The sequence below is a fragment of the Micropterus dolomieu genome, linkage group LG06 (assembly GCF_021292245.1).
Source record: "Micropterus dolomieu isolate WLL.071019.BEF.003 ecotype Adirondacks linkage group LG06, ASM2129224v1, whole genome shotgun sequence".
In the NCBI taxonomy this organism is placed as follows: Eukaryota; Metazoa; Chordata; class Actinopteri; order Centrarchiformes; family Centrarchidae; genus Micropterus; species Micropterus dolomieu.
The window spans coordinates 20,379,704-20,407,500 of record NC_060155.1 but is presented as its reverse complement, the minus strand read 5'-3'; the positions used below and the strand labels follow the sequence as shown (position 1 = coordinate 20,407,500).

The following is a 27,797-nucleotide window of genomic DNA, read 5'->3' as shown; positions in this document are numbered from 1 at the left end:
AAGCCTCGGCCGTGTGGTGGACTGGTGATGCGTCCAATGGCCTGGGAGGTAGTAACAGACTGTCCGTTGTGCGGTGGTGAACACACTGGATGGGACAGGACAGCGCTACATGGGGGACCAGGCGACAACGGCTGGTACCACCACTCCTACACCCCGGAGAGACAAACCCGCTCTCTGGACAAATCTCTAGGGCTTTACGACGCTCCACTATTTGGGAATTGAGTTTATGAAATAACCGAGCTGAGCATGAACACATCGCGTTTGAGGTAACCACTGGATCTGAACACTGGGGAGAGAGGGCCATGCTCAGACACTCAGACGCTTTGTAATCACCGTCGTCGCTGTGTGTGTGTTTTCAGTGTCTCCTCCTCTGAGCATGGACTGACCAAATCCCTCTCCGGATGATTTGATGGGGCTGCTCAGAGTCATGATGCCGCCCAAGTTGCAGCTGCTGGCGCTGCTGGCGTTCGCAGTGGCCATGTTCTTCCTGGAGAACCAGATCCAGAAGCTGGAGGAGTCCCGGGGAAAGCTCGGTAAGTTTAAAGGCGGCTGCAGCCCGAACCTATCCCCGTCACAGCTCTCCAGGAACACCGCAGGCGGCGTGTGTGGTTCTCCCTCTGGGGTCAATATAAATCCGTGCATCATCATTGCTGTGCATGCGGGTCAATAAGAGGCAGTGTGCAGAGGGAGCTGCACTTCATCCACCGCACATGCTTCATCAAGACAAAGGCACACAGTCATGAAATGTTTAAGGAACTGTACTTGTGAACTTTGCACGACTGTGAGACCAAAATGTTAAACAATTCCGACTATTTTTAGAAAACTGCATCCTAATCTGTGCAATGCAGTGTGGGATTGAGTAGGCGGTGCAGCCTGTTACCCTGTGACAGAGAGAGTGTGTGTGTGTATGTGTTTGCATACCTAAGGGCTTAATTATTGATTAATCTAACAGTGTTTTATGTATTTTTTTGAGTGATTCATTGTTTGGTCTGTGCAATGTTAGAAAGCATTCTTTGAGCTCCAGGCATAGTTTCCTAAATCCCAAAGTGACGTCTTTGTTGGGTTTATACAACCAGCAGTCCAAACCCCAAAGATATTCAGTTTACAATGATTAAAAATGGAGAAAAGCAGCTCATCCTCACATTTGTAATATACTCATTTGCAATTGAGAAGAGAAGCCAACAGGAAACTTGGAAATATATTGGAGTAATAAGATTGGAGCTGCTGATTCTGAAGTCAGACGGAAAGGTGTGGTGGTTAGTGATGAATATACAGTACGTTGCGGAGCTCTAAGAACCAACGGGAAACATCTTTTTGGTTCGTAGTAGGTTTTTAGTAATATTCTTCATGCATGGGGACGCCTCCATGCTGCAAATCCTCTCTTGCCGCTTTTACTAAACGCTTCCCCCTGATTGAAACGTGGCCGGCACTGCTTTGAAATCTCATTGGGAGCTCCCAACAGGGGCTCCGTCCCAATAAAGATCTGGGACATTGCAGGATTATCTCTCTGGTGCCTCCACTATGGGGATGTTTCTTTCTTTCTTTTTTTTAAGGAACAGCAGCAAATGTGCAGCCAGTGTACCTCAGGGGTTCACACACACACACACACACACACACACGCACACGCACACGCCACACCTCTTGTATCATTTTATGAGAGTGGGAGGCTGGCACTGAAGAGAGACAGCCAACAGGCCTTTTTCACGACAGACATTTTGACATATTAGAGTAGGAAGAGCACAGGAGCGAATAATAACATTAACACTGGCTGAGGCCGTTCCAGGGTCCTGATGTTTTTCTTCCTGATTAATTCAAATGGCTCACAGGGACATTTCATTGAACAGAGAAGTCGTTAATGTTATTAGTGACACCTGTGATTTTCCTGCTATGAAAAGTCAAAATGTCTGCTGTGAAAAGAGCAGAACACACTCTACCCACTTCATATTTTAAAGGCCTTGCCCTCCCACACAGGTGTCGTTCTGGATGATCAGACCTGTGCTCAGCATAAAGCTGGATGTGTCAGTGCTGGGAAATACAAGGTCACTGAACTGTATGTATTTAGGAGAGTTGGGGAGCTCAGCCTTGACAGGACCACACAGTTAGGAGAAGAGGTCTAATTAGCCAAAAGAAGTGAAAACATGTCTGTGTGTGAAATGGGGTGGTGATGGGACAGTGGATAAGATGCATTCCTTGGTGCGAGACACCCGGGTTCAACTTGCCACTGTGACACATCCACCAATGTGTCCCTGAGCAAGACACCTAACCCCTAGTTGCTCCAGAGGCGTGCGACCTCTGGCATAAATAGTAATTGTAAATTGCTTTGGATTAAATGTAAATGAATCATGACTGCGGCTTTAAAGGTAGTCAGAGCCTATTTGATGAGAATTATTTTTCCTTGTCTTAAATAATTGTAAACTGTTAAATTGTACTGTTGGTTGAAGAAATCATGACATCACATTGGCTTCTAGGAAATTGTGATGGCAAATGTTCACTATTTTCTGAGGATTAATTGAGAAAATAATCATCAGATTATTCACTAATTAAAACAGTTACCGGTAAGTTGCCTTAAAGGTGGAGTAGGCAATTCTAGAGAAATCCAGCACCATGAAGAGCGAACAACGACACAGCAAGTAATGTAGCTAATGTTAGCTAGGTTGTGGGTTAGCAAACTGTAGCTTGCTTAACATGCAGAGAGGACAAGACAATCCCAGAGCCAGCACACCAGCTCCATACAGCGATACTCACAACTGTCCTGCTACTATAGCTAATTGTAATTTTGTTTTATCATGTTGTCAGAAACCATAATTGTCAGAAGCCTTGGTTTATTAGAAATGAAAAGGGTGCATCAAGCAAAGAAGAACAACTCACCATACGTGAGTTCGAACTTTACCTTTAGTGCATGTGGACTACGACTTATCAGTCTCTCTGTCTCTAGGCAGATAAGGGGTGTGTGTGTGTGTGTGTGTGTGCGCGCACCAGTTAGCATATAGCATTTCTAAGAAATGCAGCTTGTAGCAAAGTTGAACTCCGGCATGTTTTTCTATCACTAACATCACAACAACATCATGTATTGGCCAGCTATAAAGTAATCTGAATGTCCGTGGGCAAGTCATTTAATGTTTTACAAACAGCTGTTTATTTTCAGTGCATGCACACAAAGAACGGACAGCTAGAAGATTCTTTTGGATATTGGTTCAAAACAAGGCACTATTAGGCCTCGGGTAGCTCACCTAGTAGAGCATGCTCAGCATGTACAAGGCTAAAGTCTTAATTTGATTGATTCTAGCGTCATCCCCCTTCTCTCGCTCACATTTCTTGTCTCTCTTTTCAGCTGCCCCCCCCCCCCCCAACAAAACGAGCTGTACCTTACCTAAATTCGTTAGTCTCTCAAGTAACACTAATGGGAGACAGTCTCTCTGTTTGTCTGAAACAAAAAAGCTAATCTTGACCTTTGGTTGCCTAGGAGCTGGTCCTCAGAGTTCAGCCATATCTAGTCAACCAAGCAGATGGAGTTTAACTTCCTGCTTTGCAGAGTCACAGGCTGTCACCTTTGGCTTACTTTAGCTCTTTAACATGACCTAGGAAAACACTGTGTGATATTAATTCCCTTAAAGAAGAAAAATCCCTTCACAATTTTCATGTAAATTGACTTATAGAATAATCAACTAACAACGTTTCAGTTCCAGTTAGAGCTTTAAATGATTAATGTAATGCCACTTTTTACTGGGACTAGAGCTGAAACCATTAGTAATTGTCAATGTACAATTCTGCCTGTTAGTCAATTTTGATAATCAGAAAATTTTTTAAGTCATTTTTCAAACAAAAATGATGGCCGTTCACTTGTTGTGAACTTCTCAAATGTGAATATTTTCAGCTTGTCTTTGTTTTCTGTGTTAACTGAATATCTTTGGGTTTTGGGATGTCGGTTAGACCGACTAAAGAAATACCGTTGTTTTTCCGACTTCAGTGTGTGTTCATGTGCTCTTAAGTTGGAATGTGGAAAAAACATGGATGTTACTACAGAGATCTATTGGATTAGCATTATCAGAGCATATAAACAACACGCAAATTAATCTGTAATGAAAGTAATTGTTAGAGGTTTAAAAGCAATCCTGGGGCTTACAGGTAGGCGAGTAATAGACAGTCTTTGTCAGATGAGTCAAAGATTAGGCTGTGCTGGGGAGTTTCCAGGCCAGATTGTGAATAAAGTAGTTGACATCTTCTCTGAATTGAAGTATCACAGCTGAGTTTTCACATTTTGGAACAATCAGGAGTCCTGGGGGTATAGATAGCTACATTGGCCTGTGACATGGTTTACTGCTGCTGTAAAGGGCTATACTTTTCCCCAAGTGAAAAGTCAAACTCTCCTGGGATGCGCGCACACACACACACACACACACACACTCCCGATGCTGAAACAGAACCTGAGAGGCCTTTCCTCCGACTGCCCACCACCACAAGAATCTGTTGACTTGGCAAAAAACGCTCTGATGGATGACTGGACTGACCAGACGTCTGTGTACTGGAGCTCTGAATTATGTGCTGCATAGCCAAATAGTTGTGACTGAGGCTTTCACAGGCACGATGCTGACAGACAGCCGCAGGGCTGGTCTCATTACTAGGTACTCCTGCTGGAGGTCCATCTGTCCAACAATAAAAACCAGCGTAACAACCGCAACACAGACAGGTGGTGTCCAAACCCAAATCAGATATCTGTGAATTTTGCATGATAAAAAAATAAACTCCATGTGTCACCTTCCTGAAGCATGTTTTCGCATGTTCCCAATTAATTTTGATGCGGGTTAGAATAACCGGAGCCCTCTCCTCACAGCGTGGGATCCTACTGCCTGACACACGTTTGAATCATGTCCCGCATTAGACACCTCCCGTAGGGCAGACAAGCTGTGATTTGCTTCCAAGCTAATCGTCATCCCAAGGTTTCGCTGAGCAGTATCCTGCATTACAATCACGCCGCGATGCAGCTGCATGTCCTGCTGTGGGCCGTATCCATTATTCTGACTGTATTTTTCTCCGGCTGCTCACCGGCACTCCTCCTGGCTGGGTCAACAGTAACGCAGGCTGACTGTGCAGGGATGGATGGATGGAAGAATGGAAATAAAGTCTCTCTAATGAAGAGCCCGCAAACAGGGTTTCAAGGCCACTTTCCCTGTCAGGGTTGCCAATAACACCTTCTCAGTTCAGGCAATTTCAGGCGATCACCTTGAAGAATTTCACGCTATTATTCTGAAGTCAGAGACTGACATTTCTGCGCAGTGTTTCATTGACATCAGGCAGGAGACCAAAGTCTGAGTCTGACCCGACAGTGATTTGGTCTTTTCCACCAGCTGAAAGAATTTGATCAGTTGGTTAAAAAGTCAACAGGTGAACTTTCCAGAGTCTGTATTCTTGAGCAGCACCTAAAAGGCCATAACCAGAAGAATTGTAGCATACAAATTGTCTTAAAATTAGGGTCTGGTTGAATATTTTGTACTTAAAAGGGGGAAAAAATAAATCTTAATGCAGAGGCTCATTCAGACATCTGCGTGTCTTGTCCTCTTTTTAATCTTTTGTATGTGCATATTAATTTGACACTGAATGTTTTTTTTAAGTGCAAACATGACTTCACTGGTGAAGTCAGACTCAAAGACATGTAGGTTGAGACATCATGTCCCTTCCAAATAAACTCCAGTTAACACGACCATACACAACACCGGTGTGGTGTATTGTGGGAAGTCTTTTGATAGATTGATACCAGTGGCAGTCACTTTTGTAGTAGTGGTTCTGAAACAACTTTTTTTGATTGTCTTTTGTGGCTGAAAGCATGTTCATTACATAGTTGAGTGCATCGTTATTTGTGTAACATCTGTCCTTGCTACCTGATTTTAGAAATACAAGCCATGCTGAAGTTATTTCCTCTGAGAGAATATTCATAAACCTTAGTTTTCATTCCAATCCCGGCTCTTCTACTTTTTTTGTAGCCATAGGTGGGAGGTTAATTCTAGAGGGCATCTATGGGATATTGAGAGCTGCGTGAATAGAAGTGTTGCTAATAAAACTGTCACCTCGTGGCCCTGGTAACTGGAGCAAACGACCTCTTCACCTCTGTGCCCTGCAGGCCATGTGAGGGCTGCGTGTCCTGCTAGCTGACACGCAGCCCTCACATGGCCTGCAGGGCCATCATCCCCCCCCCCGGCATCATCGCCTTTTATCTGCTGGCCTTTATTCAGCGTGATTAAAGGAATTCAGTTACCATCTGTTGCGTGTTGATATTTAGTTCTAGACACAAGCGGCTCTGTGGCGAGCTCTGAGAGAAAAGAGATGCTGTTGAATGCTGAAGAAGGACGGGGATGCATGCGCTCATTGTCAAAGTGTTTTGCAGGGCTGACGCAAGACTTTTAAGCATTCATTTGTTGCCTCAGCCCATCGCTGCCGGGCTTGAATTTGACTTTGATTGTCATGCCAGGCACTCGCAGCCTCGAGCCCACCCTCGCTCTCCGCCGCCGAGGGAGCTGAGGATCTGGTCAGGAATTTGCTCTTGAAAGGGCATTGATCAGACATCGCTAGTCCGTCCTCATGCACACTCCACATGGACTTTGATTAGGCAACTATATAACTTCGAGCTGCCCCGATGCTGCTCATAGCCCTGCTGCACATCATTCAGCCTGTCGCTGATAAAACCTTGAGCTGCATTTGTCTTTGAAATTTTACTTTATTGATGATCCAAGCATCTACCTGGTTCCTTTCGCTCCCACAGATTTGTCAAGTGTGTCAACTGTTTTCTGTGACTCACTCAAAGGGCTGCAACACCAAACGGAGGCTTCCTTTTGAAGCTAATTGGTGACACATCGGTAGCACTCAACTCGGCTGAGCCCCGTGTCTTTTTGACAACTCCAGGGGCAAACGTGCATTTCTTCCTCTTGTTGCTCCCTGGTCCTTCCTGTGGACACGGCACTCAGATTCCCTTTGAACTCTCCATGACACTCCACATCTCTGTTTTTAGCTTCCCAGAGGGGTATGAAGGGTGCATGAGTCATTTGCTTTCACTCTGCATGTTGGCATCTGCTTCCCTAAGCAGCCAGTAGCGTCTATCACCTGGACCTGCCTACTCAGTCACTCTCTGAAACATGCCATTTGAGCGGCTAATGGAGGGGAGCCCACAGTGGAGATGGGCGTAGGTGTCTGGGATGGATTTGTTGTGGGAGCTGGGGAGTAAGAGTGCTAATGGTCATGCTGGGCTTTTGCTGTATTGTTAGAAGCAGGCTTTGATTAGGGCAGAGGATTTATGGCCCCTGGCGCGCACTTTGTCTGACAGGGAATGTGTTCCTGCAAAGTGGCGCAGCGTTTGCTGCTGTGGTAGGATGACAGACAGGCTAATCGGGGTGTTATGGAAGGTTTCACACCCTGGATGTAATTGGAGGCCGTTCTAGAAGAACACCCCGCTCCTATACCACTCATCACTCCCCACAGCTGGCCTCTTCCCAATAACCCCCCCCCCCAAGCTCTTCACACAGAGACACACTTTCTCCTCCTTGCTGGCTCCCCTCCGTCTCCATTTCTTCCCGTGTCACTGTTGGGTAGAGGTGTCACTTCACTCGGCTCGAAGAAATTGGCTTCAAACATCACGTGGCAGCAAAACCCTGAAGGCCAGATTCTATGGACTGTTGGGGACAAGTGGAGCGCTGACTGATGGCTGATGAGATATTATTTAGTGGAGTGATAAATCAGACGTGGGTCAGCAGAGGTTCTGCAGAGACGCCCAGAGTGAACATTGATCCTGAGTGCTGTGCTGATGTGATTTATTTTATTTGTGGTTTAGTGTTTTTTTTTTTCACTCTCCACTCTATTTTAATGACGATAAAAGCTACCAGATCAAATTTAGACTCTCTGGGTCTCACATCTTGCCCCATACCTACCTACAGCCTGTGGGTTTTGGACATATGATGAAGCCTGTGGTTGTAAACACCTGACAACAGGTATTTGTTTCCTCTCGACTTCTCTGCAGAGTTAACAGGGTTTCTTTTTCCCTCAGACGCTGCTCAGCTCCACCTCTGACAGGGGAAATGACGAGCTTCTAATAAACCTCTGTCGCGATATTAATTTATAATGACCGTACTCCCGTCCAGCTCCCTCTGGATCAATAGTTGTAAACAATGTCTTTATTTGCATGCCAAGTCTCCTTTGTGATATTCAAATCCCTCTTGTATTTTACTAAGCCCATTGGACGAGCGCCTGAAAGGAGAATATCCGCTGCTGGCTTTGGAAATAAGGTGCTATCAAAGGAGGGGGAAGTATGGAGGGAGGAGGGGGTGTGGTGAAATGAAAGAGATGATTTAATTTTCAGTGCGACACAGAAATATTTAAAGCCCCAGCATGTGAAAATCATAAGCCCCTACCAAAAAAAATAAAAAGGAATAAAGAAAGCATGCCTGCAGCATTTTTGCAACCAATTTCATCAGAGCACTGCGGGACAAAGGAGGAAGGAAGGTGGCCGAGCAGCGCTACCTTTCCTCCTCAGGCCCTGGTTCAACTTTGCTCCTATTAGCTGTAGAGTAGGCTTAAAGCTGCCTTTATCATGTTTCCTGTAATATGCCTAACACCAGGCATTCTCAGGGACGACCTGTTAAGATGGTGCTACTACAGTTTCCCCTCCTCTCCTTGTTAGACTTCTCCACCTTGTTTCTCCCCGCTCGTGCCTCCTTTCCTCTCGGTCTTTCTTTCTCTTTGCATGTGTCTTTTTACCTCTCCTCAATGTGCCGAGTGGTGTTGCCTGAAATTCAAGTTGAAGTTCATTACACCGAATACAAATAAGTTACACGACATACAGAGCGTGCATGCGTGCGTGCAGCACCTTTATTAATGAAGTATGTGCGTTACAGAATATTTAGCTCCCACACTCAGACTGTGCCCTGCTGAGAGAGGATCAGTAGATTTGTGTGTCTGCATCTCTTTCTCCATGATGTTCATGTTTTTTCTCATGCAGTTTGCATCTGCTTAGTCAGTAATGCTACACACAAGGTAGACTGATTTGTTTTGTTTTTTATTAGACTAGTGTCTGTATCTATCCTGCCTTGATTAATATTAATATTATCATACCACTCCAATACACTGGATTAATATTGCTGCTCACTCTGACCTTATTAAACAGATTGAGTACCAGCCAGACATGATTGATTGAACAATAAATATTGTCTCTTTGTCACTGTTGTGAAAACGTTGTGAATGCGGTTTTATAAACCTTCTAGAACAACATAATAAAAATGTTCCCAAGCATCTAAATAATGTTGCTGTATTAATGTCTTTACTTATTAGGGTTGCAACTAACAATAACATTCATCATTGATTAGTCCACCAATTATTTTTCAGATTAGTTCATCAATCTTTTAGCACATTACATGTCAGAAAACAGTGAAAATGCCTACCACAATTTCCAATAGGCCTATGGTAATGGCTTCTCATTGCTTGTTTGTTATTATTAATATACAGTGATTGCATGCTAAATATTTACGTCCTTTTATCTTAACCTAGTAAATAACACATAATTAAACTGGACTTGGAATGTGGACTAAATATGAATAAAGTATGCAATACTGTAATATAGTTTAAAATGGTAATAATAATAATCAGAAAAAAATCCAAACAAACAAACAGTAAAGGCTCTAACAATCACAAGTAGGGCAGCCTCCATGTGGCCTTCAAACCTGTCAACTTGGCACCTACATTACCCACAATGCAACTTGACTGCTAACAGTTCAAGTGGAGATTTGGGTGTGTTACGCTAGTAGCAGTTAGCTTCTCAGCTTGAAGCTATGTTAAGAGGTCTGGTAAGATCACTTCTCTGTAACTCTACACCCCCATATTTATTTCTTTTTCAAACTTGTAGTCTTCAGCACCAACTGAGGCTGACTCAGGTGACATCACTTGAGGCAATTTATCAGACTTAACACAGGGCCCTGTGGAGCCATAAAAGGCTTTATACAACTTTTGCAGTGGTATTCCCCAACACCTGTAAATACACTGTGATGTGTAAAATTGGTGGCGTTCCCATTTAATATTGCTGTGAATGTGACCTAGATAAATATTATCCCATCAGAAATATTTTTTATCATCTCTCATCTGGATTATGCTGGATGGTCAGTGAGAGAGAGTTCGATACCAAAATTCTGATAACATGTCGGTACTTGTTTTGCTAGGTACCAAAGGTACCGGAGATCCAACACGTGGAAGATAACGACAAGTGCAGCTGCAGTGACTGCTCCGCCTCGACTCGTCGAATAGAAAAGAGTATGGAAACCAGGGTGAAGTTAGTTGTGCGGCTGTTATCCTTGATTTCTCACAGTTAGGGAGCTCATTTAGACGGACGTTTCACAGTTTTGATCACCTGAAAATCACCAGAGATGACAATGCAGTTTGCAGCGCTAAGAACTGAATGTCTATCCAATGCACCTGTTGCTGTAGGCGGAGTTAGGGACCTTCTTAAAAGTGCAATACAAGCCATTTTAATCATAAAAAAAACTTTTTTGTTTTTCAATATAAAAATCTCAGACAACTACTGATATAGATAGTGACCACCCTTAAACATTTAACAGCTGTGAGATTGTAAATAAAAGTTAAGAAAATAAAGGAATTAATTTAATAATTATTGATGCACATTGCAAGGTTGAAGTTTCAATAGTGTGTTCATTTATGAATATATTGACATCAGATCAACTCTCATCTGTCCTGGACAGCCTCACACAACTCACAACACAGCGGTTAGTTGTTTTTTGTGATGTTAAAATGTTTTTATTTAAAGAGTGTATGTTGAAGTACATGGGATTTATTGTTTTGTATTTTAACAGTGTTATCTAATCAGGATTGAGAATCGTGGAATTTTACTGGTATCTGTATCGACTACTACATTTTTGGTAATGTGACATCCCTACTTAAGAATCAGCATCTAGAGAGGAAAAGTGGGGACCCGTTCATCCTATCACAGTGATCCTCTGATGGCGAACACAGTACAGCATCCTCACTGGCTAGATGGCCCGCAGATGCATATAATGAGATGAAAGAAGAGAAAAAGAGAACTAAGAGATGAAAGGCACACAGATTCGCCTGCAGAGATTTAGTGATAACAAGTTGAACTGGTGTCGTTGCAGAGATGTTCTTTTTAACGGCGCGTTTCTGTGTGGGACAGATTCTCTGCGGTGTTCACCTGTCCCTCCCACTCATCATTAAACCTATGAATAGCTGTCGTCTGCTCTGTCTAATAGAGTGTGGAGTTTTCCCTGGACTCCTATACATGCATTATTAATTATCTCTTACAGGGCCGAGAGACAAAGGGAACATCAGATATCTGGGTTGTGGCTCGCAACCAGATCTGCGCCGTTATGCAAACATTGTTTGTTGTTATATTAGGATGTGAGGGCTCTGAGAAAAACGGAGTTGTATTTCAGTGCATGCAATTTGTGCATTTCAAGTGTCTCCTGCTTTCCGCTCCGACAGATTTGACTGCTGTGTTTGTGAGGCAGTGACTGAAACGTTTAGCAGTGACCGAGACATTCCTGCTGTGGTTTCTTGTCCTCTAACAAACCCATTTAATCGCTCTTCTCTTGACAAGACTTACCCAGATATTTTCTTCTTCCTTTGAAAATGTTTGCTAATTCCCAATGCTTAGTCATTGACAATCTGTGCCAAGATGAGATCTGTTCTAATCAATCCCCCCTACACACACGCGCACACACACACACACACACACACACACACACAACCTGTCAGACCTCCCTTTGCTTAACAAGGCAGGGGAATGATGGGATCTGCCATCTGTGTAAATTGCTCTATAATCTCATCTGACTGGCTGTTTCTGATGAAGCAAACAGCACGTGGCCCTCTTTACTCTTTCTATTTTCCCAGACATTATTGGCTCACCTGTCAGACAGCACTACGGGCTTCGATTGTACAAAAGACATATTAGGGGAGTAAGTGGCAGGCTGAGCCATGATGATAATCATCTCCATCTATCCCGGATTGTTATCATTAGTGTAAAGGCATGGCTTGCATTTAGACTAGAATTATAAATGGGCCACATGTGGCTGGAGCTTATTTAGTGTACCCTCGAGTTTAGTCCAACAGCTTGTTTTTCATTTATACTTCATGAACTCCACAGAGCAAAAAAACACCATCCTCAGCTGCAGCCTACACTTTTTGAGTCTGTTCTCCAAAAAAAGGCCGTTTCTCAAGTTTCTAGTGACACTCAATGGAGTTATTATGGTCTCAAGACCCATACCTCAAACCACTTAACCACTTTAAACTGTCTGCACAGTGTTGTCTTGTCAGTGCTGACAATGGTGAGGTTTGTCTCTTCGACGTTATCTGAGGAATGCTTGGTCGGCATTCTCTGACAAAAACACGCATTGTTTTCAACATGCTACTTCATCTGGGAGGGAAAAAACAGTCATTCCCAAGATTTCAGGATACATGCCCTTTACGTGGATAGTTTGTGCTGAATTAAACTCCAGGGCACAGCAGAAGCATCTCTCCGGAGGATGAAGTGTCTCCCCCCGCTCATGCACCTAGCGTTGTGGGTGGAAATCCGGCTCTTGACCTTAACAACATACACATTTTCCTCACCTTTCTTGCTCCCTTCTTCTAGTAAAAGCAGAACTACCGTGAAAGTCATAACAATGAAACTCTTCAGCTTATATTTATGGAGCCTCTCAAAGCAACAGTGCCAAGTCCAGGACAGGAAATATCACGTCACTGTGAAACCTCTTATTTACGAGAATCTGCGATGTAGCCAGACATTTTATTTTCCCTGCTTCACCTCACTGGGTGCATCTGTTGATTTGAATTTTAACAGTGGAGCATTTCTGTTACCTATTTTATCTGACTTATTTTACCTGATACATTGTTCAACACCGTCTCTAGCATTCCCAATCAGATTTTCCTCCCTTTTCTGATAAATCTAGAGGACAGAACAAATTGAAACCCCAGAGCTTCCTGTAGACAAGACATTTTTGTCTGTCTTGTGCATTGCTGCTTGTCATTCATTTAGTGATATCCAAGGCCAACCAGTTAAAGCAAGCAAACTGCATCAGTGCCACAGGGATCCCAAATGTAACAGGTTCACTGCATATCAGTTGGATTCAGTAATTTTATTTAGTGTTATTTTACAACCTAGTTTAAAGAACTGTATTATTTTCTCACCAGAAAAATGGCTGTATATGTCAATTGTACTGCACGTTATTACGACCCATACGACCCATTTATTGTTACCCGTTTTATCGCAACTAGTGGCCGTTTGACGTTAGCAAAGGAGGAAGTCAGGCAAAAAAAACTTAAAGTTAAATAACGTTACGTACACTAGGTGCTTTACATCATGTGAGTTACGTTACTTACTTATGTAACGTACATATTTTAGGCAGGCAATACGTAGTAGAGCCCGACCGATATAGGATTTTAAGTCCGATGCCAATTTCAATATTTGAGGATTTTGCGGATTGAGGATAGGCCTACTTGTTTATTTCAGGGATGTGATTTTTCCGGATTAATCCGGAATTCCGGATTTTCCGACCTGAAACTCTGACCCATTTGAATCATGCAGTAATTAAAAAGAAATGTATAGGAGCTGGCCGAGTGAAATGGAAAGGATTTGAGGACATCTACAGGCTGACGTGTGTAAACTTTTCTTCCTTTCCAAGTATCATCAAGGATGTTTGTTTGCATTCAGCTGCCCATTCCACACCTGCGCAGTGTGTACCACAGTCGCTCTCGCGCATCAGTGGTACGTAACGTGTTGGGCAGTAATACTGTAATATTACTTTTCCCTGTAAAGAATAGTGTGACGGATTACTATTTCCAAAAACAGTTATGTTATTATAGTTACTAATCATGTTAAGGCTGCCCTACTGAACGCACCATCCCTAACGTGAATGCACGACTGCGCTGCAGCTCAGCGGCACCGGACCTTATCAGCTGTTAGCCAAAAAGCTAAAGGAAGACAGGAGAACAGGGAGGAGAGGTATTTTCGACAGCTGTAAGTAACGTTGTTGCCATTACTGTGTCACAGTCTAAGATGCAAAGAACATTGTCGTCCTTTGTAAACTTTGTGCGACCAGCAAAAAGCTTTTAACCGCGAACAATTCTACATTGACTTAGGCTAATTGAAGCATCAGCTAAAGCAAAACAGCAACGTGAAACACAGAAAGAAACTCCAGTCGCTACTGCCAGTGATGCTTGGACTCATCGGGAGAGTGTGGCGTTATATCACCCAATAACAGGTAGCGCATTTGACAGTATTTCCCCGGGGAGTGCAGCAATAGACTGCGGCAGACCTAGCAACAGTAACTAAGGGAGGCGGGGCTTAGCAAAGGGTTTATGGTGGTTTAAACTCTTCTTTATGGTGAACACTTGAGGCCAAACAGTGGATAGCTTCACAAATCTGAGGTAGAACATTCAAAACAATTATGATAAAATCTTTGTCAAAAAATATAAACACGTAAAATTAAGTAAAAGATTTTTTCTGTACTTTTTCCTCAACAAAATAAAGATCTCAATAAAAAATTAAGTCCCAATTCATGTACGATTCTAGTGGAAAAAAATCAAACATTTATTGAATATTTTGTTATATTATCATTGGAAAAAATTATATTGCAATAATTATTGTTGTTTTATTGTCCAACTCTACCTAAACCTAACCAAACTGTGTCAGTTTTACAATGTTAACCACATGTTTAACTTAACGTAACATACTTTTGTTGTTTGGGTATGAGGATGTGTTGATTATTTCTTATATACACATGGTTCATATTCCTGAATAAAAAATGTAGTTTAAAGTATTTATTGATTATTCGGCCACAACATATTTGCACAGTTTGGGGACGACAGGATACAAACACATTGCACAGAGGTCCAGAGGTGGGGGGTCAATAGGAGCACAACAGCAAGCTTATATTCTGAGCCTCCTTACAGCTAAATCCGGCCCTGCCCTGGCTGTTATAAACCATGATCACATTGTAATCACTCTCCATCTAACATGGTCCGTTGTTGTTTCCTCTTCTTCTCTCCATTGACCCCCTCCCCCAGCTGTACTGTGGAGCAGATCAGTGAATGAGACCCTTCATTGAGCATCAATGTCGCATGTGTCAGAGCCAGTGAGGGGAAAATGCCCCAGCTTCAGCAAACCCACCTAAGCAATTGCACTTTAAAGGAGACCTGCATTTTCAGCCCTATATTGTAGTTCTGTCACACAGCTTTGCATGATTCAAAGTTCAAAAAAAGAGTTTTATACTGGCACTTCTTGCAGGCCCTCATTTCAGCATCTGTCTGAAACAAGCTGTAGGTGCTCCTGTCTATTTGAGACACCCCCACTCCAAAGCTCACTGTCTTCTGATCGCCCATTGTCTAAAGCTGATGATGCACAGGGCAACTTTTTGAGCAATGTTGCTGGGCAATGTTGCTGGTCCAACCATGTTTTGAACGGATAGCGGTGGAACGGGGCGAGTGGCAGAGTGGTGGGGGAAGGGAATTAAGGTAGTAATCTTTACTCATTACCATTGATGGCAACATTGCTCTAGAAGTTACTCCGTGTATCATCAGCTTAATGTATTTACCAGGTTGTCGCAGGGATAGGGCTGCATGTTTCTTTGTGGGTGTGGCCAGCATTCTCTGCCTGGAGAAAATGACCATATATGGAAATCCGTCTCAGAATTACATCATACCGAGCCCTTAGTAGACAAAACTGAAAACAGAGCATTCAGAACAGGGGGATATCTGAGGTTTTGGCTCACATGGATTTCTTTTAAATACTTTCACATCATTATTTGAAGCTTTGGACATGTTTTAACATGAACAACTGACATTGTAACGTTACAGAAATGCCAGAAAATATGATAAAGCATAATAGTTCCCCTTTAACTCAAATGTGTTTCTGTCTTATCTTTCTCTCAAACAAGAGTTAATTAAAAATCTGTAAACACTGTAGTAGTAGAAGTATTGGTGTCAAGTTAAAAGGAAGTTTAATCTTTCCGTGTGCGTGATTGTGTAGGTCTCTGTTCCTGTTCTCATACTGGGCTTGTTTGAAAGCTCTGAAGGCGTTTTGAATGTACCAACACCTTCACAATCACTTAATGAAAGCGCGCTCGTTTATCAGTCTCCCTTTTCAGTTCTCTGTAGCTGCCAGCAGCGTTGGAAAAACTGCACAGCAGAATTCCTCTGACACCATGTTTCATATTCCTTGTCATAACTTAAATAACAATGGTACTGCAGGTTCTGGCTCTGTTAAGTAATGCCTAAATCTCCACGTCAGCCTGACATTATTCTTATTTCCTTTGATAATCCACTCTCTGTTAAATCGATCCGAAGACTGAATAAGAAAAATTAGAAATTTGGAAGTGCACAGTTTATTCAAATGCGCGTGAGTGCTGCAGTGGTGACATAACTTCCCCCCTAAACCTGGCACTGCGAAAATAGCAGCGTACATCCAAGTCTATACAGAGGGACAAGGGGAGAAACGGCACCAGGAGCAGCAGACTAACTCAATTTTTATACAGCAGCAACCTAGATCTCCTCCCTTTTTATACTTCATTGATTTTGCAATCTAGCAGCATCCAAGCAGAACCATACAAGCCGTACACCTCAGTCTGCCGCTGATAGCCAATCTCTATTACCCACCAAGCCCAAGGCTTCGGTTCGAGGGACTAACCCTCTCAGGGGAAGCAGAGAGAGGGAGAGAGCTCCGACTGGCGGATCGGAGCGATGATGGATTTATGAGCTGCTTGGAGAAAGGATCATCTTCACTCCCCCACTTTTATTATCCCATCAGATCTGACGTGATGGCAATAATACATGACGGCCTGTCACATTTTGCAGATCTGCTGGCAAATATGAATGATGATTTCAAATGCTGCCCTCTAATCAGCCGCGAAATTGCTTCAGTAAATATGTTCAACTACCCAGCGCTCTGTCTTCCTCCTGTCTTCCACTTTGAATGAAACTCAGAGTAATAGGCTTGTAGTTGTCACAATGTTTAAGACCCGTGTTGGCTTCACGGTTCATAATTACCTTTTAATGCACAGAGACGGCTTGAGGGGAGGAAACTGACGGAAATGTGGAATGAAAGGAGGCCTGCTGTGTGGCCATAGTAATTCAGGCTTTTGTTCTCTAATTAAATGACCTCAGAAGGGAGCGCTAAGCTTAAGTTTGTGTGTGTGTGGTGCCCTCTGATATGGAGGTTTGTGCCAAACGTATTCAATCTCTCAATGAATAGGGCGTCTACTACAAAGCCTAAGTAGCCCCTCCGTGCCCGCTTCGCCTTCTTGTTGGTTGTTGGAAATTGGCCACAAAACACCATGTCTTTAACAAGTGGTTTCTGGGCCCCTTCACATAGTTCAGGACGTTGTAGTTAGGGACACAGTAGCCCCCAGTCTTTTCTCACTCTTCCCCACCTCTTCTAAAAACAACTGAGACTGGCACCTTTCTTGCAAGCTTGAGCTACACAAAACCTTAAATCTGTGTGTTTCTGCCATAGCAAAGCACAAAGAAAGCTTGAAAGATGCATGTTCTCCTGTTTTGGCCCTGAAGATATCAGCAGTTCAAAATATGGACAAGAACATTGTTTAAGTTTCACTCAAACACCCAAATAGAACATATTTCCTCAATTACCTCAAATGGTATCCAGCCATGTAGCTAGCTTTTGTTTATTTGTCCATCTTGTTTATGAGATATCTTCTGCTCGCACAGTGGAGGTATATGAGATGTAATTTGTGGCGCTCACAGCATTAAAACAATACATTTGAAATACTCATCTGCAAGAAACGGTGCTCCCGTACTCCGGATAATCTACAGATATCACTGTCATCAGTTTTCACGGAGTATTTCTTGAACAGAAAGTAGTTCTAGTGAAAACTGTTGACGTTGAGGTCTGTGGATTATCGAGAGAAACGGACACTGGCTCTGAAAAACACATTGCTGCTGTTGTTTTTTATTTTATTTTTGTGTGTGTGTGTTGGTTTCAGCAGTGGCCATTCACCTCCATTTATCTGTGGGGGAAGTAGTAGTAGCATTAATTAGGTATTCATGACCAAATAATGCTTTTATCTTGTATTGTTTTTGTATTATTGTCTCGTGGGTATTATTGTCTTTACACTTGTTAAAGCACTTTGTAACTTGTTTTTGAAAAGTGCTCTACAAATAAAGATTATTATTATTATTATTATTATAAATAAACAAAAGTCAAAGTGACACCTGCCTAACCTGGGAAACGGGGAAATCACATGGAAATATCTGACTGCTAATGTTCACCAGCTGGTCACTAACTTTGTTTGCCATTTTTTCTGGGTAGGAGGCATACAGTTGGTTGTCTGGCAGCACAAGCAACCCCACAACTGTCAGTAGATTTAGATTCAAATATTTCTCGGTCATGATTGGTGCACAGAGTTATGTGACGCTGTCGTTTTCCTAATCAAATTAGTGAGAATAGCGCATGTAAAAACACAAATACAAAAGTCTTATGTGCCATAAATACAACTTTGGCTGAAAATGTTCCTGTGAGACCCGGCCACACACAGGAAAAAGCTGATTGAGGAAATATGTTTTTGTGGCCTTTCAGATTGGGAAGCAGGCTTTATGTTCTTCAGACAGTTGGTGCTACGTATCCGACTAAAGGCACTTCATATTTATGACTTGCGTTGTCACAGGTTGCACGCCAACTCTATTTTTCAAATGTCACGGCCTCTGTCTGTCTCCCTTCACTGTACACCATCATAAAAATAATCCTAAAAGGGCATTTGAGCCCAAGCGATAAAGTCCCAACATAGCAACTGTTATTGCTGTTGTTGTTGGCTAATGCAGGCTTTTGGATGGACGCGTGAATGAATGTCTGCATGCTGACAGCCTTCAGCCATTACAACCACCTGGCACGTCTCCACGCCATCAGCCTGGAGCACCAGTTGTGAGGGTGCGGAAGAGGCACGGCTCCATCCGTAACCAGATCCAGCTTTGATGAGTGGAACGTTAACAGCTGCTCACGAGGGTGTAAGAGAGGGGGCAGTGAGAGTATTTCTGTGTGTGCGTATATGTGTGTGCTGTTGTGTGTACGCCCATGTGTGTTAGCACAAATGAAGGAGAGGGCGGGGGAATTGCAGATGACATCTTAATTGGCCTCCAGTGCCAGATACCAGCCTCTAAAGCCATCCAGGACCGTCCAGGCTGTAACAGTGTCTCAGCAGCCAGGCAGGGCTTTAGGAGCCCGCTGGCTCCACTGAATGCTCCCACGGGTATTAGGTACTGCAGTGCCTCCCCTCCTCTCTCTCACACACACACACACACACACACACATAAACACCCTTCTTCTTCCCGCTCCATCCTTCCTGCAGAGCACTCTTGAGGCATTGTCAACACCAGTCAATCTGAGGCAAATTCAGACGAAGAAAACCTAGAGGGCAACAAAGGCCTGAGCGTCTTTGTGTTGGATCTATTCATACTGAGGCACTGAGGTCTGGCTTTTCTGCAGCGTTATGCATCGTTTGAATTGAGGACCCCCACCCCCAAAAGGGAAAAAAAAAACTCCTTGTGTATAGTGTATTGATGTCCTGTAAACATCCCGTAAGCTTTCAAGTAACTGTTGCCTTACTGTCTAATTACCAACCTCTAACCCCTTAGCCTGTCAACTCTTGCTCTTCAGCTTTTCGCTCTCGTTACCTGATGTTTTTCTCAGAAGAAAAGGAAACTAGGTCGGATAAATTATTCCACTCACAGATGTACTTGGCCACATGACAGTACATTTGTTTGATCTACAACTGGAGCACGCAGGCACTTCACTCTGCAGTTAAATAAGGAGAGTGGAAGTAAAGGTAGAGGACTGATATTAAAGTTGAGTCTGATTAGTGAACAAGAGAGAGGTGGTACTGCAGCGTGAAATAGGCTGCTCACAAAATGATTAACTAATATTCCTCTTTGACATTATTCTTGGTGGAGTGGAGGAGTTTTAGCTGTCTGCTCTCCAAAAAAAAAAAATACTGTGATCAAATGAAATGGGAATCCATTTTTAATGAAGTTACAGTTTAGTCTCTCACACAGCAGCGTTTAGCTCTGACAAGGAATAATATTTTTAAGAGGTAATTCGTGTTAACTGGATTTGGGTTTAAATTTAAGTCAAAATTTGTAGCAGAGATGTAAAATATGCATCAGCTGAGTGCTATTTGAGCACAGTTCTGAGACGTGTTAAACACTGATCTGCATAATAAACAAAGATCCAGGATGTGGAAGTCTGAGATGGTTGTGTTTCGCTTGGATAACCATTCTGACATCCAAGAGTCTAACTTCTCACCCTTTTCTGTCTTGCTACCTGGCTACACTATACAGTATTTACAAGTATGCAATACTTTATAGAGAAGTTGTCTAATAGTTCATATAATAAGCAATTTATCTACTGTCCTAAATATACAAAATACCCGTATGTCCTGACCTCACCTGCATCTAACTTCCTGTTGTCCAGAACGAGCCATCGCCAGACACGAGGTACGAGAGATCGAGCAGCGGCACACGCAGGACGGCCAGCGGGAACGGGACTCATCGGCCTCATCGCTGTCCGAGAGCGACGACGACTTGGTCATCATCTACAACCGCGTACCCAAGACGGCCAGCACCTCTTTTACCAACATCGCCTACGACCTGTGCGGGAAGAACCACTACCACGTCCTGCACATCAATACCACCAAGAACAACCCGGTCATGTCCATACAGGACCAGGTCAGAGCGACCGCTGACACAAACATGAATTCCCCCTGTCATTTGTAATGTGTTTTCTTGATAGTCCTTCATTATTGTCACTGTGTGGTAAACTGTATGTACTAAAAAGAGCATTTCATCCATTGTAATAATAATCATTATCTGATTCAGGTGCGGTTTGTAAAGAATGTGACTGAGTGGAGAGAAATGAAGCCGGCTTTCTACCACGGACACGTCTCCTTCCTGGACTTCACCAAGTAAATATATTGTCTTGCAATTGTCTTAAAATGGCAACATTGTTTACACTTTCTTCACTCTGCTCGGGCTTTGTGCAGGCAACACCACCTTGTGGTCATTTGCAGGTTTTCACTTACACAGTGTAGTGTAATGATGTGAATGCAGCACAAAGTAACATTGCCGATCCTCAGTAACAAAGCATATTATTCAGCTCTGAAATCAGCTAGTTGTGTCTGTCTTGAATCTTGGATTGAAATCCTGTTGAGCACTTCAACCTGATTGAAGTGCTGTCATTTTTCTCAGGTTTGGGGTGAAGAGGAAGCCCATCTACATAAATGTAATCCGGGACCCCATCGAAAGGCTGGTGTCCTATTATTATTTTTTGCGTTTTGGGGATGACTACCGGCCCGGCTTGAGACGCAGGAAACAAGGAGACAAGAAGGTTAAAATCCACAAATACTGTCGTAAATACATAATTATTTTAAAGGATAGGTTCACAATTTTTCAAGTCTGTAAATAATAGTCAAGTGTACCCTAATGACTAACTCTTAATTCACTTTAAATTTAAGTGATAAGGGACAAAATCTACCATCCTCGTACTGTGCAAAAACATATTCAAAAGGTTATCTAAAGTTAATATTAAGCTTCGGCGGTCTGTGTTAATCAAGAGGATATCTTCCAAAGTTTGGAAGATACTACTTTATTTGAATAACTTTTGAAGCCTCATATTAGCTTCGGATAAATTTCGGAATACATAGTTGCATGGAGCGAGGTCTTGATTTTTGTCCCCCATCACTTACATTAGAGGCTTAATGGTCAGTATGAACCTGACTATTGTTTGACTTCAATCCTGGATCCTTGAACTAATTTGACAAGCAAGCATTTCTTTAAAAATGCCTTGCGTTTGTGTTTCAGACATTTGATGAATGTGTATCAGCCGGCGGCTCAGACTGTGCCCCTGAGAAACTCTGGCTACAGATTCCCTTTTTCTGTGGTCACTATTCTGAATGCTGGTAAGTACTCACCTGACAATGTACCATGTTCAGACAACCATGAGTCAGAATTATGATCTTTATACAGTATTTGGTGTGACCACCCTTTGTCTTCAAAACAACATCAATTATTCTAGGTACACTTGCACAAAGTCAGGTATTTTGTAGGTATTTTGTCATCAGGTGTATGATGAAACAATTATACCATACAGGTGCTGTTGATCACCAATGCAATATGTAGACTGAAATACAATCATTAACTGAAACAGTAACAGCTGCATAGGAGTAATACAACTAGGCGAAGAACAACCAAACTCCAAACTAACAAGGTGAGGTTGCTGAACACAGTTTACTGTCAAATGTCAAACACCATGGCAAGACTGAACACGGCAACAAGGCACATGGTAGTTATACTGCATTAGCAAGGTCTCTCCCAGGCAGACATTTCAAGGCAGTCAGGGATTTCCGCATTTGCTATCCAAGCTCTTTTGAAGAAGCACATAGAAATAGGGAACATTGAGGAATGTAGATGCAGTGGTCAGTCAAGATGCAGATAACATCATGCTTATTTCCCATGGCAATCGGAAGATGTCCAGCAGTGCCATCAGCAGAAAAAGGTGGGACCCTGTTACACCCATCTACTGTCCAAAGAAGTCATAAATGGCCTTCATGGAAGACTTGTGTTCAAAAAGCCATACCTGCAACATGGAAGAAATGCCAAGAGACTCAACTATGCATACTAACACAGGTACTGGGGTGTAGAGAAATTGTTAACATTTGAACTATTTGGCTGTAGCAGAAGGCAGTTTGTTCAAATGAGGCAACAGTGAAGCATGGTGGAGGTTCCTTGCAAGTTTGGGGCGGAGTTGGGGATTTGGACAGAATGAAAGGTCTCTTCAATTTTGAGAAGCACAAGCAGATACTTATCCTACATGCAAAACCATCAGGGAGGCATCTGATTGGCCCCAAATTTATTTTGCAGCATGCCAACGACCTGAAACATACAGCGAAAGTCATTAAAAACTATCTTCAGCGTAAAAAAGAGCAAAGAGTCCTGGAGGTGATAGTAAAGCCCCCATAGAGCTCTGGTGTCTGAAGTCTGTCTGGGATTACATGAAGACACAGAAGCAAATTAGGCTGCCTAAACCACAAAAGAACTGTGGGTAGTTCTTGAAGATGTTTGGGCCAACCTACCTGCCGAGTTCCTTCAAAAGCTTTGTGCAAGTGTACCTAGAAGAATTGATGTTTTAGTTATTTTTTCGCTTTCCTAACTGTTTATTTCATCTTAAGGCTAATGATATTGTTAACAAGTCTCAAGTCCGAAATCAACAATGAACTGATCCTACTGCCTAAGTATTGTGTGTGTGATCAAAGGCTTATCTTATTCGTCTGTACCATATAGAGCTCCACTGTTATACAAAAAGACATCAGTGAGCCACACTGTTACACGCGGTGACATGTTCCTTAAACACAATGAACATGGACGCTGTGGTTTATTTGAGTAAATCCCACATAGACCATTTTGCGTTCTGGTGCATCAAATACTCATTAGCACACAAAATGTGCATTAATCCACGGTTGAAAATAGTTCCAAAAAACGAACAACTTACCTCTGCTTTAGTAACTTTTGCTTACAGTGCCCTGCTGTTTTAGGAAATTATTTAACCTTTTTTAAAAGGGAAACTTTATTTCCGTGAAGTTTATGAAGGTGAATAATTGGGCACAGAGTTTAGTATCACAGATAGGGTAGGAAAGATGGTATGCATTGAGAGACAGACTCATGGTCGGGTTTTGTCTTGAGATTTGCTTTGAAATAACAAAAACATTGCACATTATCCTTTCCTCACCCCAGGCAGTACAAATAGTTCAGGGCGCTGTATCAATTTTGGTTCATAATGCACCACATTAAACCTCATAATCCTTTTCCATCACTTCTGATACACTAATTTTTCTCAAGGTCTCCATTGGGTCTCTCAGCCTTGATCCGGTCTCTCTCTGCATGATGATCTGTATCAATCTCTCCTATCTCTCTGCCTCTCGTCCTTCTTACCTTTCTTAATCTCTCCTAGACTCTGCCCTCCATCTTTTAACCATCTACCCTCCTGATGCAGGTTACCGAATGTCTGAGTTTCTAGGATTCAGTTTGCTGGGGTGCACTGGCAGTATCATAAAGTAGTGGAAGGCACCTTGGAAATATTAAATAAATACTGAAGACAAAAAGGTGAAGTGGCTGCCAGTCCTCTAATGATCTGTTTAACAAGGCTTTGCCAAAAAGTTACTTTATAGGATTAAACAATCTACTTCCCGCCGTGTTTCATTTCCTGACCATGACGACACATCCCACTGGCGTACTTTTTTCGTCTTCCATTCCTTCCTGCTTCTCTCCTCCGTCCTCTGTTCCTCCTGTTGTCTCAACCCTGTCTGGACCTTGTTTACAACTCACATCTCACTTAATCATTTTTCCTGTCACTGTCTCTGTACCTTTCAGCTTTCCCCTGCTGCTCATTTGTCACTCTCTTCCTCCCCTCCATTTCTGCTCGTGTGATGTTTTGCATCCAGCAGATTGGTCACTATTTTAGCAGAATACCAAGAAAACAAACCAGGCACAATGACTGTGATGTCTGTGCAGGAACGTGGGCAGCCAGTGGGCTCTGGAGCAGGCAAAATACAACCTGGTGAATGAATACATGCTGGTCGGAGTAACAGAAGAGCTGGAGGACTTTGTCATGATGCTGGAGGCCGCACTGCCACGCTTCTTCAAAGGGGCCACTGAGTTATACAAAACAGGTCTGCTACATTGTTAAAAAACATTCGCTGTTTTCAGTCATATAGTATAATATAATGAAAGGCAACTTAAGGGCTCACTCCCACTGCAATGATAAAATGTGCGTTCGTGTTCTGTGGTTGCATATTAGCAGTTTAAATTGCTCCTCTGGGAATTGAATTGTGATCAATATGCACTCATGCTTCTCGCTGATGTAGCTACAGATTAGTTACAATGAGTGCAGCCAGGATGAATAATGGAGAGCCAGAATTAAGTCTGACAGTGATGTAGATGTCCTATGACTCAAGTATGATGTTCATCACTTTTAGCAGCAGATAAACCCCAGTACTCAAGTTAATCAGGTGTTTATTAAATGAATGTGAAGAGTGAGTCCTTGTTTCAGAAGTCATGCTGTCTCAGTTATCACGTTTTTGCTGACTGGCAATCTGACTTGGGACTTTCATTTAGCTAAATTAAAGCTAGGCCTAAAGAGAAATATAGAACTCCTCAAACAGGAGTGAAAGCTGTGTCATATATACACAATAATCATTTCAGACATTTTGGTAAATACTCTTATTTGCTTTCTTGCTGAAAGTTAGTTGAGAGGGTTGATGCCACTCTGGCTATAGCTTCATATTTACCGCACATACAACAGAGGTAATAAAATCCACCTCACTAAGCTCACTAATCAACACACTACATCTTGTTTATTTCATATTGGACGAGGTTTTGTGTGGGACTATTTCTTAGCAGGGTGCAGGAACATCCTGGTGTATGTATGTATAAATAAATGAAAATAACCCCATATTAAACCACAACTTGTTGTGTGTATTACACTTTTGTATGAATTAAACAAGTGTTTTCAGTCTAAGCTAATTGGCTGAGCGCTCTTGATCTTCTCATCTAACTCAGCAGGAAAGTGAATAAGCAAATTTCCTATTGCATTACTGATGTTATATTTACAGCAAGCTAAATTGTGAATTTATTTATTTAATTTCATAAGCACATTTTTTACATGGATATGGCTTCAAGCTTAATATACCGTCTATCTGATTATAATGTCAGCTATGGTTTTTAAAAAAAAGTAGATTAGAGCAGAGAAGACTGTGCATTGCATGTCTGAATCCTGTTTTTTGGGTGATAAAACCCTGCAGCTAACACAAGGAAATCCTGATAATTAGAATGATTTACTGTTTAGGATTCATATGTTGAGTAAGGACAAGTTTAGTTGTGAGTTATGGAGAGGTGATTGAAGTTGCCTGTAAATTGCGGCAATTCGTTTTTGAAATACAGTAACAAAGAAGGAATCAACCACTTCAACAAAAAAAGAAGCTAGTACTATAAAATAAAAGCATGATGATGCCTGCAATAGGATGAAACCAGTCACATGCGTGCATAAATGTTGAATGATTGAGTTCATGTACCCGGACCCCTTTAATCCTCCTCTCCTCTCGTGACAGGGAAGAAATCCCACCTGAGGAAGACCAGCGAGAAGAAGCCGCCCACAAAGGAGTCGATCGCCAAGCTACAGCAGTCGGGTTTCTGGAAGATGGAGAACGAGTTCTATGAGTTTGCACTGGAGCAGTTCCAGTTTGTCAGGGCACACGCTGTCAGAGAAAAGGACGGGGAGCTGTACCTACTTGCACAAAACTTCTTCTACGAGAAAATCTACCCCAAAAACTAAACAGACACGTGTTGGTAGAAGAGGAGAGGACACTTGGTAGAGGCTCCGATGTGCAGTCTGAGATGAAAAACGATAGGTAAAGTGTGACTAATAGACTGCTGGTGACCGCTGGTTTGTACGTGCGACTGAGAACATAATGGGGAGCTGCAGAACAATCCGCCTCTGACGCAGCGAGGAGGAGCTCGTGTTCCCCCCCCAGGCCTACACTCCCATTCACCTCCATTTAAAAAGGCACATGTTCGGAGACAGCGTGTCCAACAGCTGGTCAGACCTCGACTCCTGATTGGCCTCACTGTTCTCCGATCCAGACATTTTCATCGGCTCTGTACTGTTTGGTTGTGTTTGGTTGTATTTTAACTCTTTACTATGGTTGTCTTATGTATGTGGTGAAAAAACATCCTCATGCCTCACCACTACTACTAACTTAAAGAGATTTTAAGCGTAAGAAACTCACTACTGTGCTGTATTATTGGACTTGAATGAGAACTTTCAAGGTTTTTATGAAATAAATACCCTGTCACCATGGACTATTTAGTGGGGCAAGTGCGTATGTTTTATACTTTACTTGATGTGTTTTGTTAGATGACTCATAAATGTGCAGCTTTGCCCAGAGGCTTTTCCTCTGTAAGGAAGGAAGCATTTCCACATGATGTTATGAAGTGTGTAAGAACACTTACACAGGTGAAGATGCTGCTGCTGTAAATATTAATGTCCATTTCATTCACAGATTTGCTACAATATAAAATCAACTTGTTTTTACTGTTAACACCCTTTTAAAATTATAGTCTGTTCAATTGATCAGTTTATACATTTCTTTCAACTCTTTTACTTCACTTTTTAGCCTGCATTTTATTTTTTGTCATGTTCTTTTCATTGTAGAACCAGTTAAACATGCGTATCCACTGATATGTTACTCTGCTGCTTAAAGGAATATTCCAACAATTTGAAATGCATGTATTTGATTTCTTGCCAAGAGGTAGATGAGAAGGTTGAAACCTCTCTTAATATTAGTGCCTTAAATGAAAAGCTTCAGCTGGTTAGCTTAGCTATGCATAAAGACAAGACAGAGGTAAACTACTAACCAGTCATTTTTAATTAACCCCCCCTCCCTCTCCTTTACACGACAAACTTGTTTTTTCAGTTCAGTTTTTTACAGATAAAACTAACAAGATACAACTTGTTAATAAGTGATCGTTAGAGGTGCAGGTGGGTGGATTATGTTACCTTTGGACAGAGCCAGGCTAGCTGTTTCCCCCTGTTTCTATGCTAAGCTAAGCTAACAAGCTGCAGCATTAAATTTAACAAACTGATGAGAGAGTAGTATTGCTCTTCTCATCTAACTCGTAAGAAAGCAAATATATTATTTCCCAAAATGTGAAACTATTCCTTAAAATCTCTGCTGTTTTCTTCCACA

General features: G+C 42.3%; 1 protein-coding gene across 1 annotated transcript; it reads left to right on the top strand.

Moving 5' to 3' along the window:
- The first annotated feature begins 10 nt into the window (after positions 1-10).
- On the top strand, positions 11-27,327 carry hs2st1a (heparan sulfate 2-O-sulfotransferase 1a). Its single transcript, XM_046051314.1, has 8 exons — positions 11-266; positions 360-533; positions 20,474-20,727; positions 20,878-20,963; positions 21,247-21,385; positions 21,859-21,956; positions 24,565-24,722; positions 26,160-27,327. The coding sequence occupies exons 2-8, from the start codon at positions 410-412 to the stop codon at positions 26,381-26,383; spliced, it is 1,083 nt and encodes a 360-aa protein (XP_045907270.1). The 5' UTR covers positions 11-266; positions 360-409; the 3' UTR covers positions 26,384-27,327.
- Positions 27,328-27,797: the final 470 nt, after the last annotated feature.